Source organism: Anastrepha ludens, chromosome 2, assembly GCF_028408465.1.
Source record: "Anastrepha ludens isolate Willacy chromosome 2, idAnaLude1.1, whole genome shotgun sequence".
Lineage (NCBI taxonomy): Eukaryota > Metazoa > Arthropoda > Insecta > Diptera > Tephritidae > Anastrepha > Anastrepha ludens.
This window is the reverse complement of record NC_071498.1, coordinates 143,018,540-143,031,301: the sequence shown is the minus strand read 5'-3', so window position 1 is coordinate 143,031,301 and position 12,762 is coordinate 143,018,540. Positions and strand designations below refer to the sequence as shown.

Sequence of the window (12,762 nt, the reverse complement as noted above, 5' to 3'; positions counted from 1 at the left end):
TTTTTTTTTAGCATGTTATTATTGACAACAAATAGTATACAAAAACAATTTTTTTTTTTTTAAATTTTTTGTAGTAATGTGGCACCAAAGCAAACGTCTTAAAAAAAAGATAGGTGGCTTGTCGACAGGATTTTGGCTCTTCAGGACATCTGAAACGGAAAAGTTAAACTGATTATTATTCTGAAGGCTTGTCTCATTCTGGCATGTGCTACAATGGGAACATTTTTTTAAAAAATAACACAATAGCCACCCGAAAAACATACCTTTTTTTCAAAAGTCCGCCTGAAGAATGACGCCCTTTGCAAAAATTATGAATCGATAGGATGATTAATTTTGTACCATCTTTTACAATATATTTTCAATACACTCCTCTAACGACAATGGAATTTTCACAAAAATGATATTAAATCTGCCTAACGATATTTTTTTTTTATAAAAGCTTCTAAAGGGTTTTTCTATAAGGGCGGGTAGATGTGCAGAATGTCAATCGTGGCGTTTGCTGTGTGGCACGTAGCGCCGTCCTGCTGGAACCACATGTCGTCTGGGTCCACATGGTTCAATATGGGCCATAAGAAATTGGTTATCATCGTTGTGTAGCGCTCGCTGTTGACGGTGACCGCCTCACCAACGTCGTTTTCAAAAAAGTACGGACCAATGACGCCACCGGCCCAAAATCCACACCAAATGGTAACTTTTTGAGGATGGATTATCACCTGGTGAACCTCGTGTGGATTGGTGTCGTCCCATATACGGAAATTTTGTTTGTTAACGGCGAGAAATAGACTGCCTCGGGTTCTGCTGTACACTTTCACGCACCGCCGCAATGTTCTCGGCTGATCTTGCGTTTCTTGAATGTACGGGTGTTGGCTGATTGTTTACTGACTCGGTCGTTTCAAATTTGGCCACCAAACGTTGAAGAGTCGTCTTTGAAGGGCCACCACGTCTACCGAAAAACGGGCGCAATGCGCGCAACGTTTGCGTTAGTGAACACTAATTTTGATAATAAAGTTTTATCATTTGAACGTGCTGTTCAATCGTGTAACTTGCCATGATGATTTGGCATAAACAACTGAATAATAAACAAAAGATTTGACAGATGTCACCAAAGCAAAATGGCTGCCACAGGGCGCCAAAATCGACCAACGCCGATTGAAAAACCCTTTAGATCACGTTTTCCACAAGAAAAGAGCGCGAGTAGAAATATATTTATACAATTTGCGAGGGCATCTAAATTCATGGACAAATCCAGAATGAACTGTCAGTGAGAATTTACTCAGCGGGCATTCACATTGAACGGTCTTTGCAATTAACAGACCCAGCGAATGCCGAAATGTCATTCGGAAGTTTCTGCCAGTCCATTATTACGTCTACAGTTTTTCCAGTTACGCATGTTTTTACTAAAATAAAAGCTGGATACTTAAAATTTGAGTTTTTCGATTTCTTTTTTTCTCTTTAAATTTGTACAATTTGAAAAATTTCTGTTTGCGCTTTTTTCTTACACCTAGCTAAATATTTTTTGCTTGCTGCTTATACGACTCTTCAACAATATCTCTCTCCTCTCTCTCTCTCTCTCTCTTTCTCTTTCTCTTGCTCTAACTTTTCCCTATCTACTAACATCTAATAATATACGTCTACATTTCATTTAGGCGCTAAACATAAAAATCACGTCTACTAACTGCACTTTTTATCTACATCTTTTACTTACACTTTCGGTGAAAATTCAAAAATTCTACATATCCATACACCAAAATTATTCTTCACACATTTTTTCTTCATCTTCATACTATTTTCAGCTATCATTAATTCCAATACTCATTCGGCTAAATTTCAAAAATCACTATCGGCTAAACATACACCATCAATCACAACAACACAATTGCCACGAACAAAATTTCAACCGCAAGAACAGCCAACAATGTCACAATCATCAGCCTCATTGGAATCACCAAATTCATTGCATAGGAATCGCTTTAATTCGGCCTTACAGGACATTATTGAAAAAGTGCGAAATTTCGATTATAATCGCGTAAAAAATTTAAAGGAACACTTTCATATCGAATTCGTAACAAAGGAAAAATTTACGGGTATGTTTGTAATTGGAAAACTTGAAAAAAAAAACAATTGAAAAAAATAAATTAAATATAAGAACTGCAATAGGAATAAAAATATGTGCGAAGAGTATTGAATTTGTTCTTATATCACGATTTTAATTTTCAAAAGCAAGTGAAAAGTTTTCGACACATGTAACTGACAGTGACATAACATAGCACACTAACATAATAAAGCATAGCATAAACTAATTGACGGCAGTGTGCGAGGGCGTGTCGTACAGATGGTAGGTACTTTATTCGATAGGCTCTGTAAGCACTAAATATAATATTTACCTGTTTTTTGAGCAGTGGTGGATTCCTGTCAGGCATTGGCGAACTTCCGAGTAAACTTCTGATATGCGGATCCTGAAATTCTTTCGTGCACATTTTGATGATAGGCAGTAGGGTTGAAAAAGTGTCTCTTTTGCATCGTTCAAACATCCAAAACGAGTAACAAACTTAAAATAAATATCATCACAATGATGTCTATTTACAACGAAGATGAGGTGGAACTTTGTTAACTCGAACTTGTGTGCCCTTTAACGAGAAATATTTAAGTATTTCATAAATCGAATACCTTTTGCAAAGAATTTCTATGGCATTTACGAAAATATAATGCATTTTTTCTTTAACTTGATTTCATATACTCCACAACCGCAAATAATAATATCTACTTTGTCAAATAAATTCAAATATATAGTTGAAATTACTAATAAAAATTCAAATTACTAATTATGGTACAAAAGTGTCAAAAAGATAGATTTAGTTAAATAATTCTCAATTAACTATATTTGCAGATAAAACCCAAAATATCTGGAAATTGAAGTTAATAAATCAAACCAAATTTTTGTAATGTAACTACAGTCCATGTCAGAAAAAAGTAACTGCAATTATTCATGCATTATAAAAGATATATATGTATGTATTTAAAATTTGTTCACATGAAAGTATGTACAAAACTACGAGTCACAATTACTCAATAACCCGTGTAGCCTTCATCGTAGACGAGTATAGCCTGGCATCTTCTTCATGCTTTGAATCAGCTTTTCTGCGTAGCTCGTCGACAAACAGGACTAGATTTTGCGAACTTGACGCACGAGTTGCTTTAAATTATGGACTGCCCTTCCGGCAAGGTGCGTTTTCATAGTTCCCCACACATTTTCAATGGAGTTGGCGTCTGGGGACTGGGAAGGCCAGTCCAATATGTACTGTGACGCCATTTTCTTGTTTTGTTGCTTCTCAATGTGTTTTTCTGAGAGCAGTGGTTTTGATGATGTGGAACGTTAGGATATGTTCGGCTCCTCAGTCATCATTCGATGGTGTTGATACTCACATCTATTCCCTTTTTAGCAATAATTGTGCGTGCTTGGCGTAGTCACAAAGAAGGGTCCCGCTTAAAAAGTTGGGCGATTAATTTATCCTGCTTTTTTGTCGAACACGTTTCGTAAAAGTCATCAACATTTTTGTACACCTTATACCGCTGATTCCACATCACAACAAACTTTTTTTGATTTTTTAATCACTTCTGCAGTCGCGACTTAAGGTAATTTCAGCCTTTTCGAATGCGTGCATAAAAATATCGCCTCAAGACACTTCGCGTACTTCGCAGTCATTTTTGTTTGGTTGCGTTTACGGGAAAGTTTCGAACGGCACTGGGCTGAGGTAGCACTGGCGTCGTAGCCCTTGAGTGGGACTATTACGTAGTAAAAAGCAGAATGAAATAAGTTAAAAGAAAAAAAACAGTTATTTTCTTCTGACACAGACTGTATATGGTATTGCATAAGCTACAACGATTAGGGCTCCACTCGGTATCCCTTTGATGGATTAGCTCTTATCTTTCCAAAAGGACTGTCAATGTTGAAACTGCAAATACTAAGTCTGCTTTAATAGCCACATGCACAGGTTAGTATTTCTGGACCACCTCTTTCTTCTTTTATTAATAATATAAGAACTTGTTTACGAGAAAAATTTTGTTTAATTTTTAGTCTGGAATTCGATCTATTGAACTTATTTCTATCGAATTGAAAGAGCGCGGCGGAATTTTATTCATTTTGCTCTGGAGCTGTCTCATTCCTTCAATGCTTGACCTTCCTATCTTGCCCGTTGTATGCTTTTAGAAATGCAGTCACTTGAATCGCAATTGTTTGACTATACTATTATTTCTCGTCTCATTAATAATCCAAGCTGTTTGAACATATAAGCTTCAATGTCCTGCGGCAAGCAGCACCACGGCTTAAGTTCCTATTTCACCTCAAGCTAATCTAAGCTTACCATACATTTTTTGAATCCATAGCAAGAGTACTCAGCGAATTCGATCGATGATTCAGTAGCCTTGACTTCGACATTGCTCACCCTAGGTATTGCTGGGGATTTTTTACGATTATAATAATGAGCGGTTTTGATATAACAATAAAATCAAGTGTCAGGCCGATGGCCGCTGCTGCTTGATTTCGTAATATGATTATTTAAAATTATATTTCAAATAAATAAATAAAGTGAAAAGAAAATGCCATAATCGTTACTTTATAAGTTATATTCTGAGCTACTGTAGTATTCTTTCAGCTTTACGTTATTTTCATACTTTTTGGTCCAATTGATATCTAAAATATGACAGAAAAGTAAATTAAACATAGTTGGTTGGTTCATGGATTTTCAATTCCCCTTATTTATTTATTGGTACATTTAAATTTGCTGAAAGCAACGCACATACATCAATTTATAAAAAAAATAGCATTTAAAAGCTGCCTAAAAATTCCACATTAATGCATCAGTCGCATTTTCGGGTCAAATGGTTGGTTCTGAGGTAAGCAGGCATCTCCTTAGGCAACACCGACTCAGCGACTCGGCGGCACACAAATGTACACATAAAACATTTTTATTAGAGAGGCATGCCATCAACTTTTATTTTGTTTTTGGCATTTTGATTTGTTGAAAGCACACATGCAGCAGCAGACAATGCATCAACGGCTCTGCACCATTCACATTTGACTTTTGCAGCTTTGCACGGGAGTGTGCTGAGGTTGTTTGTTGGTAAGCTAGAGCATTCTGGCCGGCCGCAGCACTCTACGCCACAAATGCTATCTGCAACATTTCTTTGGAAAAATGTTGTTGCGGTTGTGGTTTGTGTTATTCACTGCTAAAGGTAAATGCAATTGGACGAGATCAAAGCACATCTCTTCGGTAGCTGCAGGCAGCATAAAAGAAATGTCCAACGCCGATAGCTCAGTAATGGCATTGCAATATAAATAAAATAAAGGAAAATGATAATGGGCACATCCAGCGCAGCTGTGGCTTTTAAATTGGTCTACATTACAATAAGTTGTAAATTAGCTTTGATGTGAAAGTTAAATACTACTAACTAAATTACTCTACAAACATACATGCATATGCATACATATGTATGCAGATACTCTCAATTTCCTAGTGGGCTTGTGCGTGACTGAAACGATGAAACCGGAAATTATAGAAGTTGTTTCCAATAAGGTCGCTCTAGGCAGATAAACGGACTAGTAAATTTTCGGTATGATTGACGCTTACGTCATTTGTTGCTTACTTGGCCCAACTGCTCCTTCGATTTGTGGTAGCGTCTTGATGTTTTTCTACAAATGTAGGAAATCTACAGTTTTATGCCACCCCCAAACGACAGATAGTTTTTTTAGAAGCTTTTTCATGGCAGGAATACCAAACACTTGGAGGTTTGCCATGACCTGCCTCTTTCTATCATCTGTTGTTTCATACCCGGGGTTTCGACCTCGAGCACTACTGAATCGTAGGTTGCGGGATTCGTCTACCATTCAGGCATGTTTCCATAAAAACCATCTGCTTTTCGGTGTCGCCATTTAAGACTTTAGCCTCATTAGCTCATATTTTTTGTAGAAAATTTTTTTCATTAACAATTTCAGATTTGTTTTCTTGAAAAGTTTATTTTTATTTCTTTGAAGTGAAACTTCTTAGGAGTCGATGGACGATCGAGAATGGAGAGTAAAATTTCAAGGCCATGCAACGTTTTGGGCATTTTCGTTCGGCGAGAGAGAAAGCTATACCTTATATATATCTTAAATACACTTTAGGCTATTTTTTCTCAGCAACCACAAGAAAGCGAATTTTTAGTGAGAAATAACATTGCCTACTTTTTGGCACTTGTTTGTTGGTGCAAACTTGTTGGAAATATATTTTTGGTGCCTACTGTTTGGGGCGTTTTTTGGTCCCAATTTTTTTGGCGTTTTTTTTTTTGGTGCCTACTTTTTGGCGCTTGTTTCCGTTTCCTGGCTAGTGCTTGTGCGTACTATAAAGTGCTATCCATTCTGGCGTCGATCCATGCAAAGTCGCGCGTATCGAAGTTATGTTTAATTAGTACGAGTAGCATCCCTTGGAAGAACACACACCAAATTTTAACCAGATCGGTATATTTCTTTGCATTTCACATTCGTTTTACTCGAAGAAGTCGAATTATTTTCCTTTTCCATAACGACAACGCACCAGCTCACGCTTCAGCATCTGTGGTCACAAAATTAATGGCAATAGAGAACGAACTCGTTTCACATGCCTCCTATTGTCCAGGCTTAGTTGCCCCGGATGCCGCGGGCTACTATTTGTTCCCCAATTTAAAGAAATGGCTGGCGGGAAAAAGATTGAGCTCAAACGAGGAGGTAACTCCAGAAATGAATGGCTATTTTTTAGAATTGGACAAATGCTTTAATTCACATAAATCGCCTTTCGTAGGCAGCTTCACGATGATGCATTTTGTTCAGGACGGAGGCAGTTTTCGTTGTCCCAGGCGGAGATGATGTGGGGTTGAAGAATTTGGCATTGAAGAATTTAATGGCATATTTAACCTCTTCTTATGTTATTATAGGTTCTTAGAGGCAATATTAATAGTAAAGTTTAGTTTTATTTAATACTTTTCCAAATAATTTAGAGCAAGTGAGAGAGCAATTAGGAAAACTTCAATGCATTCTAAAAATAAATTGAAGTTTTTGTGGTGTTTGGCGACAAAACGGCAAATGATCCAACACCTTACAACTCTTCTTCTTTCATAATTGCTTCTTCTCTTTTTTCTCCCAACTTTGTTGAACAGTGTTATTAACCCTTAACGGCCGAAAAGCCCCGCTACGGGGACTTAGTACTCATGCGATAGAAAACGAAAGGCCCCAATACGGGGACATGAAAAGAATTCAGTTTTCAATTCATTTATTTATCTTCGCTGTAGTTTTCTTTAACAAATATTGCAACTTTGACATCCCTGGTTTGTTGGTCATGTAAAATTATAAATCATGTAAATATATTGAACTCATATCTAAATAAATCATCCCTATAAACGTTTTCGAATTTCACCTAATTTTCCGTCGACTTATGGGCGAGTATTACAAAAAACAGCTCTCGGCCGTTAAGGGTTAATATTCTGTCTTAAGAACTTTTGTGTTCTAATTATTGGCCTAACACTTACCACAAATATCAATCCCATTCTTTATCTTATCAGTTATCAAAATCGCGATGTGCCACTAAATTTAAATTTACTTCTCTGTTTGATTCGCCGCTAAATCAATATTGCCTTTCAGTTCAATTTTTTCAAGTCGCAGCTGATTGTAATTCTAGTCATTCCACCTCCGCTTGCATACATTGACCCAATTTCGGAAACAATTCAAATCAGCGCCGGACAACAGTTTTATAAAAATCGCACTTTAAAATGTAAATTTGAGACAAAAACAAAAGAAAATAGCAAACAGAACTTCATCATTTTCACTATTTTTTCAGAATGTTTTCTTTGCATCAATTCTATGCCGCGAGTTTGGTGTGAAATGTAGATCAGTGGCCATAAATGGTTGACTCAGTGCTAGCGAAGTAAAATTCTAGTCACGTTTCCTATTTAAATTATTTAACGCGGCTACCCAGAAGTGTTTCGTACAAATATTTTCAAGTAATAAAAGCGGAAGGTATTCAGTAAACATCGTAGTGTGTGTGTATGTTATTATATGTGTGTGTGTAAGTCATGAAATATCACAGAGTTGAGATTGTTGTAAACTTCTTTTTCTTGCCAATTAAGTGAGGCATTTTTTGTTTGTTTCTTCGTCACGCTGATAAACAATTTTATGATTCTCCCAACGAGGCGTTTCTCCATTTTTAAGCTTTCTTCACAAATTAAAGTCACTCTTTCGTTCATTGAATACGGTGTCAACGTTCAACCACAAATTCTATTTAAACAATGCACTCACTCACCCTCCCCTCCAAACTTGTGCCACTTTAACACTTGACACATTCTTTCTCGCTGTATTCAGTTTAAATAGAATGCGCAATCCATGACACATCGAACGGTTGGGTTTCTATTACTAAATATGTAATAAAGTTCCTGCTGGTCGAAAAGTTGCCGCACGCAATCAGCAAGCCACTGTTGGACCCACCACATCAGGCATTTATGCCTCCTGCAATTAGCTAAATTGGTTGCGATATTGAGTGGCATGTGGTTTGCGGTTGGGTGCGCATATATTTTTGCGCTAATTTGCGTATTTCACGCCTTCAATATTCTCTATATCGATAGTTAGCAAAAAGGAGAACAAAAACAAAAAAAAAAGATCTAGTGTACGTACATTTTAATTGGAAGTGATTGAGCAACAATTAAATGTGTCGCTTGGCTATTAAGGAATTCATAATAGTTGCTAAGTGAAACTCGATAAAGCATAGACATTTTATAGGAGATTTAATGAAAGCAGTAATTTTTAGAATCCTTTGCTTTTTCTCTTAGTTTGAGAGTTGTTTGCTGAGTGAAGTGTAATAAATTTAGAGGCATCGGATTTTAAATTGAAATAAAACAACGGGAATTCACATTGATTGGGCAATTTTTATTAGTTTTGTGTAGAACCATTGATGACATTTGTTTTTTAAAGATAATCCTTTCCCTCGGCCGCCGTAGCCGAATGAATTGGTACGTGACTACCATTCGGAATTCAGAAAGAACGTAGGTTCGAAGGTGAAACACCAAAATTAAAGAAAAGTTTTTTTTAATAGCGGTCGCCCCTCGGCAGGCAATGGCAAATCTCCGAGTGTATTTCTGCCATGAAAAATATCCTCATAAAAAATATTTGCCGTTCGGAGTCGGCTTAAAACTGTAGGTCCCTCCATTTGTGGAATAACATCAAGACGCACTCCGCAAATAGGAGCAGGAGTTCGGCCAAACACCTTAAAGAAGTGTACGCGCTAATTATTATTATTATTAATCCCTTCCAAATCTTGGCCGCAACTGCGCCGTAATTCGGCCATCCGTAGACATCAATTTTGAATGAGTCGCTGGAGGGGACGTCAGTCGGTATCTCGGGAATAACTTTAGTAATGTTGGCTTCCAATGCCTCAATCAAAGCTGATTTTTCCACAAAGCATTAAGACTTTACATATATATATATATATATATAATTGGCGCGTACACCTCCTCCTATTTGTGGTGTGCGTCTTGGTGTTGTTCCACAAATGGAGGGACCTACAGTTTCAAGCCGACTCCGAACGGGAGATATTTTCATGAGGAGCTTTTTCATGGCAGAAATACAATCGGAGGTTTGCCATTTGCCATTGCCTGCCGAGGGGCGACCGCTATTAGAAAAATGTGTTTCCTCATTTTGGTGTTTCACCGAGACTCGAACCTACGTTCTCTCTGTGAATTCCGAATGGGAGTCACCCACCAACCCATTTGGCTACGGTGGCCGACTTTACATATCCACACAAATAAAAGTCCAAAGGTGTGATATCACTTGATTTTGGTGGCCAATCCACTGGTCCGAGACTAGAGATAAATTGCTCATCGAAACGACGACGCAGTAAATCCATTGTTTCATGGTCTGTATGGCAAGTAGCGCCGTCTTGCTTGTTGTGGGAATCGTTGTGGCTTCAATTTCCGACATTACGTCGTCAAAAAGTCGTTTATCAGCCTTTGCGGAGATATGTGCCGATGATTCCTCTAGCTCATAGGCCGCACCAAACGGTTATTTTCAATGGATGTAATGGCTGTTCTTAAATTGCTTCGGGTTGCTCTTCCGCCCAAATATGACAATTTTGCTCATTGACGTAGTCATTAACCCAAAAATGGGCCCCATCGCTGAACGCCTTAAATTGCCCCGAGAGCGCAATGAACACTTTTCACAAAGCGTCGATTATAGTAATATTTACAATTCTACGATTTGTTAACGTTGTTGAGACATAGGATCCATGATGAAATGTCGATGAATGACTGAAAAAAATAATGTATTTAGCTGATCTGGCAAAACACTGCTATTGTATAAAGTACGTCCGAAATATAGTTAACCATAATGAAGTATAGTTCGTTGAGTGCACATTGTCCGTCTTGTTTTAATTGCTGTGAAAATTAATTATCCAGTGAAGCTCAAGTCGTTTAGTTTACACGACAGATCTGCAATCGAGTTAGATTAGGTTCGAATGGTTACCCAAGGAGTGGGCACATTTGGACGAAGATAAAGGGACTCGTCCTTTGTGACACCATTGTGAAGAAACCGATTGGATGAAAGCAGAGGGCGGGGAGAGGTGGTGGTGGGATTGTTAGGAGGATGGATTTATAGGATGGATTACAAACGATAACTGTGCCGCAATTGCGTTAACCGCTTTAAGCTGCTGATGAAATTCATCAGATTTTTAATGTCAACGCCAGCTATATCAGCAGGCGTAGCAAAGAAGTAAGAGCCAAGATGCCTAGAATCTTAGTCCCGCCAGATCAGGGCAGCTAAGAGAAGGAGCTGAGATGATTCCACTTCATCCTCCATACATCCGGACGCAAAAAGGTCTCGAGGCAAATCCAAGTCTCACAGCATGCACTCCCCGCGCTTAGTGTGCTGTGAGAAAATCCACGAGGCTCGAAAGTTGAGATTTTGTCAACTTCAGAAGCTCTCCCGAGTGTTCCCGGTGCACACGTAGTCAGAAGGCGCTCGCTGAGTTGGTGTGAAGCCCATCTTTCCAGAGCAGGTCGCAGGTAGTCAGAGGGATTCCAACTCGCTCCCTTCGCGGGGAAATCACCTCATATGTGCCTTGACTGGCCGGCTCATCCGCCTCACAGTTTCTCGCAATGCCGCTGTGACCAGGAACCCAGATGAGGCTTATGTCACAGACTTCGGACGCAGTCGAAAGTGAAGCCAGGCATTCCCTGACCAGTTTCGTATCCACCGTCACTGACCCGAGGGCCCTAATTGCCGCTTGGCTGTAAATATTTATTTTCTTGACTGTTAGTACTTATGTGAGATTCCTTGATTGCGGCTACTTCTGCCTAGAAAACACTGCAGTGGTCCGGTAGCCTGAATTTGAGGCTGATGGGGAACTATTCGCAAAAAAATTCTCCGCCAACCTTTCCTTCCAAGTTCGATTCATCCGTGAACAAATTCACCAGACCCTGTCCCCAAGTGTAGTCTTCCGTCCACTCTTCCTTTGATGGAAGTTCCGATTGGACTAAGCGAGGGTATACATTGATCCGTTGACAGGGGATGAACTGCAATCAAAAAGCTCCAAACAGTTTTCGAAGCGAAACATTCCACATAATGGAGAGAATAATGAGGTGGTGCAGTTACTTTTTCTCAGAGAATTTGACAGTATCGGCTGATTTTAGTGACGCCAACATAGTGCAATTGGTAACATTTTTTTCTGGTGGTATTGTGAATTTTCTTTACTTAACTAATGCTCAAGGTTTTTGTTATATGGTAGAAAGTTGAAAATATGGATGAAAATTTGTTGAATGTCTTCCATTTCAATATGTCGCTAGAAATATATTCAAAATTTTTGCTAAATGTAACCCTCCTAGATTTGTATGTCCAGTAACTAATTGAGAATATTCCTATGTAATATCTGTATATAATTTCCCACTAAAATACTATTGTTCATTTTTTTCAGGCGGCCAATTGAAAACAAAAAATGGACAAAAATACGTATTCAACGGTCCTCCCTCCGGCATCTACGTGACAAGAACATGCGTCTTCTTCACCGCAGTACTAGCGCTTGTGGCGCTCATCTTCACGATACTCATTACATATTTCCTGACAGCAAATTCAGTGGCGACGCCAAGGTGGGTATCAATTACAAAACCAATCTATGCAAACCACTTTTCCCCCATTCGGGCGGAGCACTACATATTTCTAATTTCATTATTAAACAATTTTTTAACACGTGCCCACTATCGGTCAACGCCGTCCCAATTGGTGTTCTGACAGCAATTTATTGCCGTCATTCCTGACATGCAAATTGAAATGGAAAGTGTGAGAAATAAAAATTTACATCATCAACTGCTGTTAAGCTAGGATAGGATTTTCAAGGTGTGTTCACTGAAACGTTTAAGTGCACTTTCTTCTTCTATCTGTTTCTTTTTTTTTTTGCTTTTTTGGCGCCATTTCTATTTAATTATATTAAGTTGTAACCTCAATAAGACAATTTATGGCATTTAAGGTTAGTGACTTTCTCCAAATATTGCTATGCTCTATGTGTGTGTGTAAATAGTTCATGGATGCGGCTTCCGTTGTATTTTTAGTTATTGATAGGGTTGTAGTTTTCAGAACGCAGAAGTGTAATGATGTAACTCCGTTTTTTGTTTTTTTGAGGCAAAGCAAACAAATAAATTTACGCAATTTCATTATGCAACAAACCTAACGGCAATTTCCTTTCCGACAAACCGAAATGGGGTGTGTACACGAACGTT

The 12,762-nt window shown here is 38.3% G+C and overlaps 1 protein-coding gene across 4 annotated transcripts in view; it reads left to right on the top strand.

Annotated features, from left to right (window-relative positions):
- Positions 1-12,762, top strand: part of LOC128855473 (aminopeptidase N) — a 102,819-nt gene that overhangs the window by 69,616 nt on the left and 20,441 nt on the right. For 3 of the 4 annotated variants that reach the window (XM_054090411.1, XM_054090412.1, XM_054090413.1), the window contains exons 2-3: positions 1,794-2,084; positions 11,964-12,135. In XM_054090411.1, coding sequence (XP_053946386.1) covers positions 1,794-2,084; positions 11,964-12,135 — 463 coding nt within the window. The remainder of the gene's footprint in view (positions 1-1,793; positions 2,085-11,963; positions 12,136-12,762) is intronic. The other variant, XM_054090414.1, reaches the window with a different exon arrangement.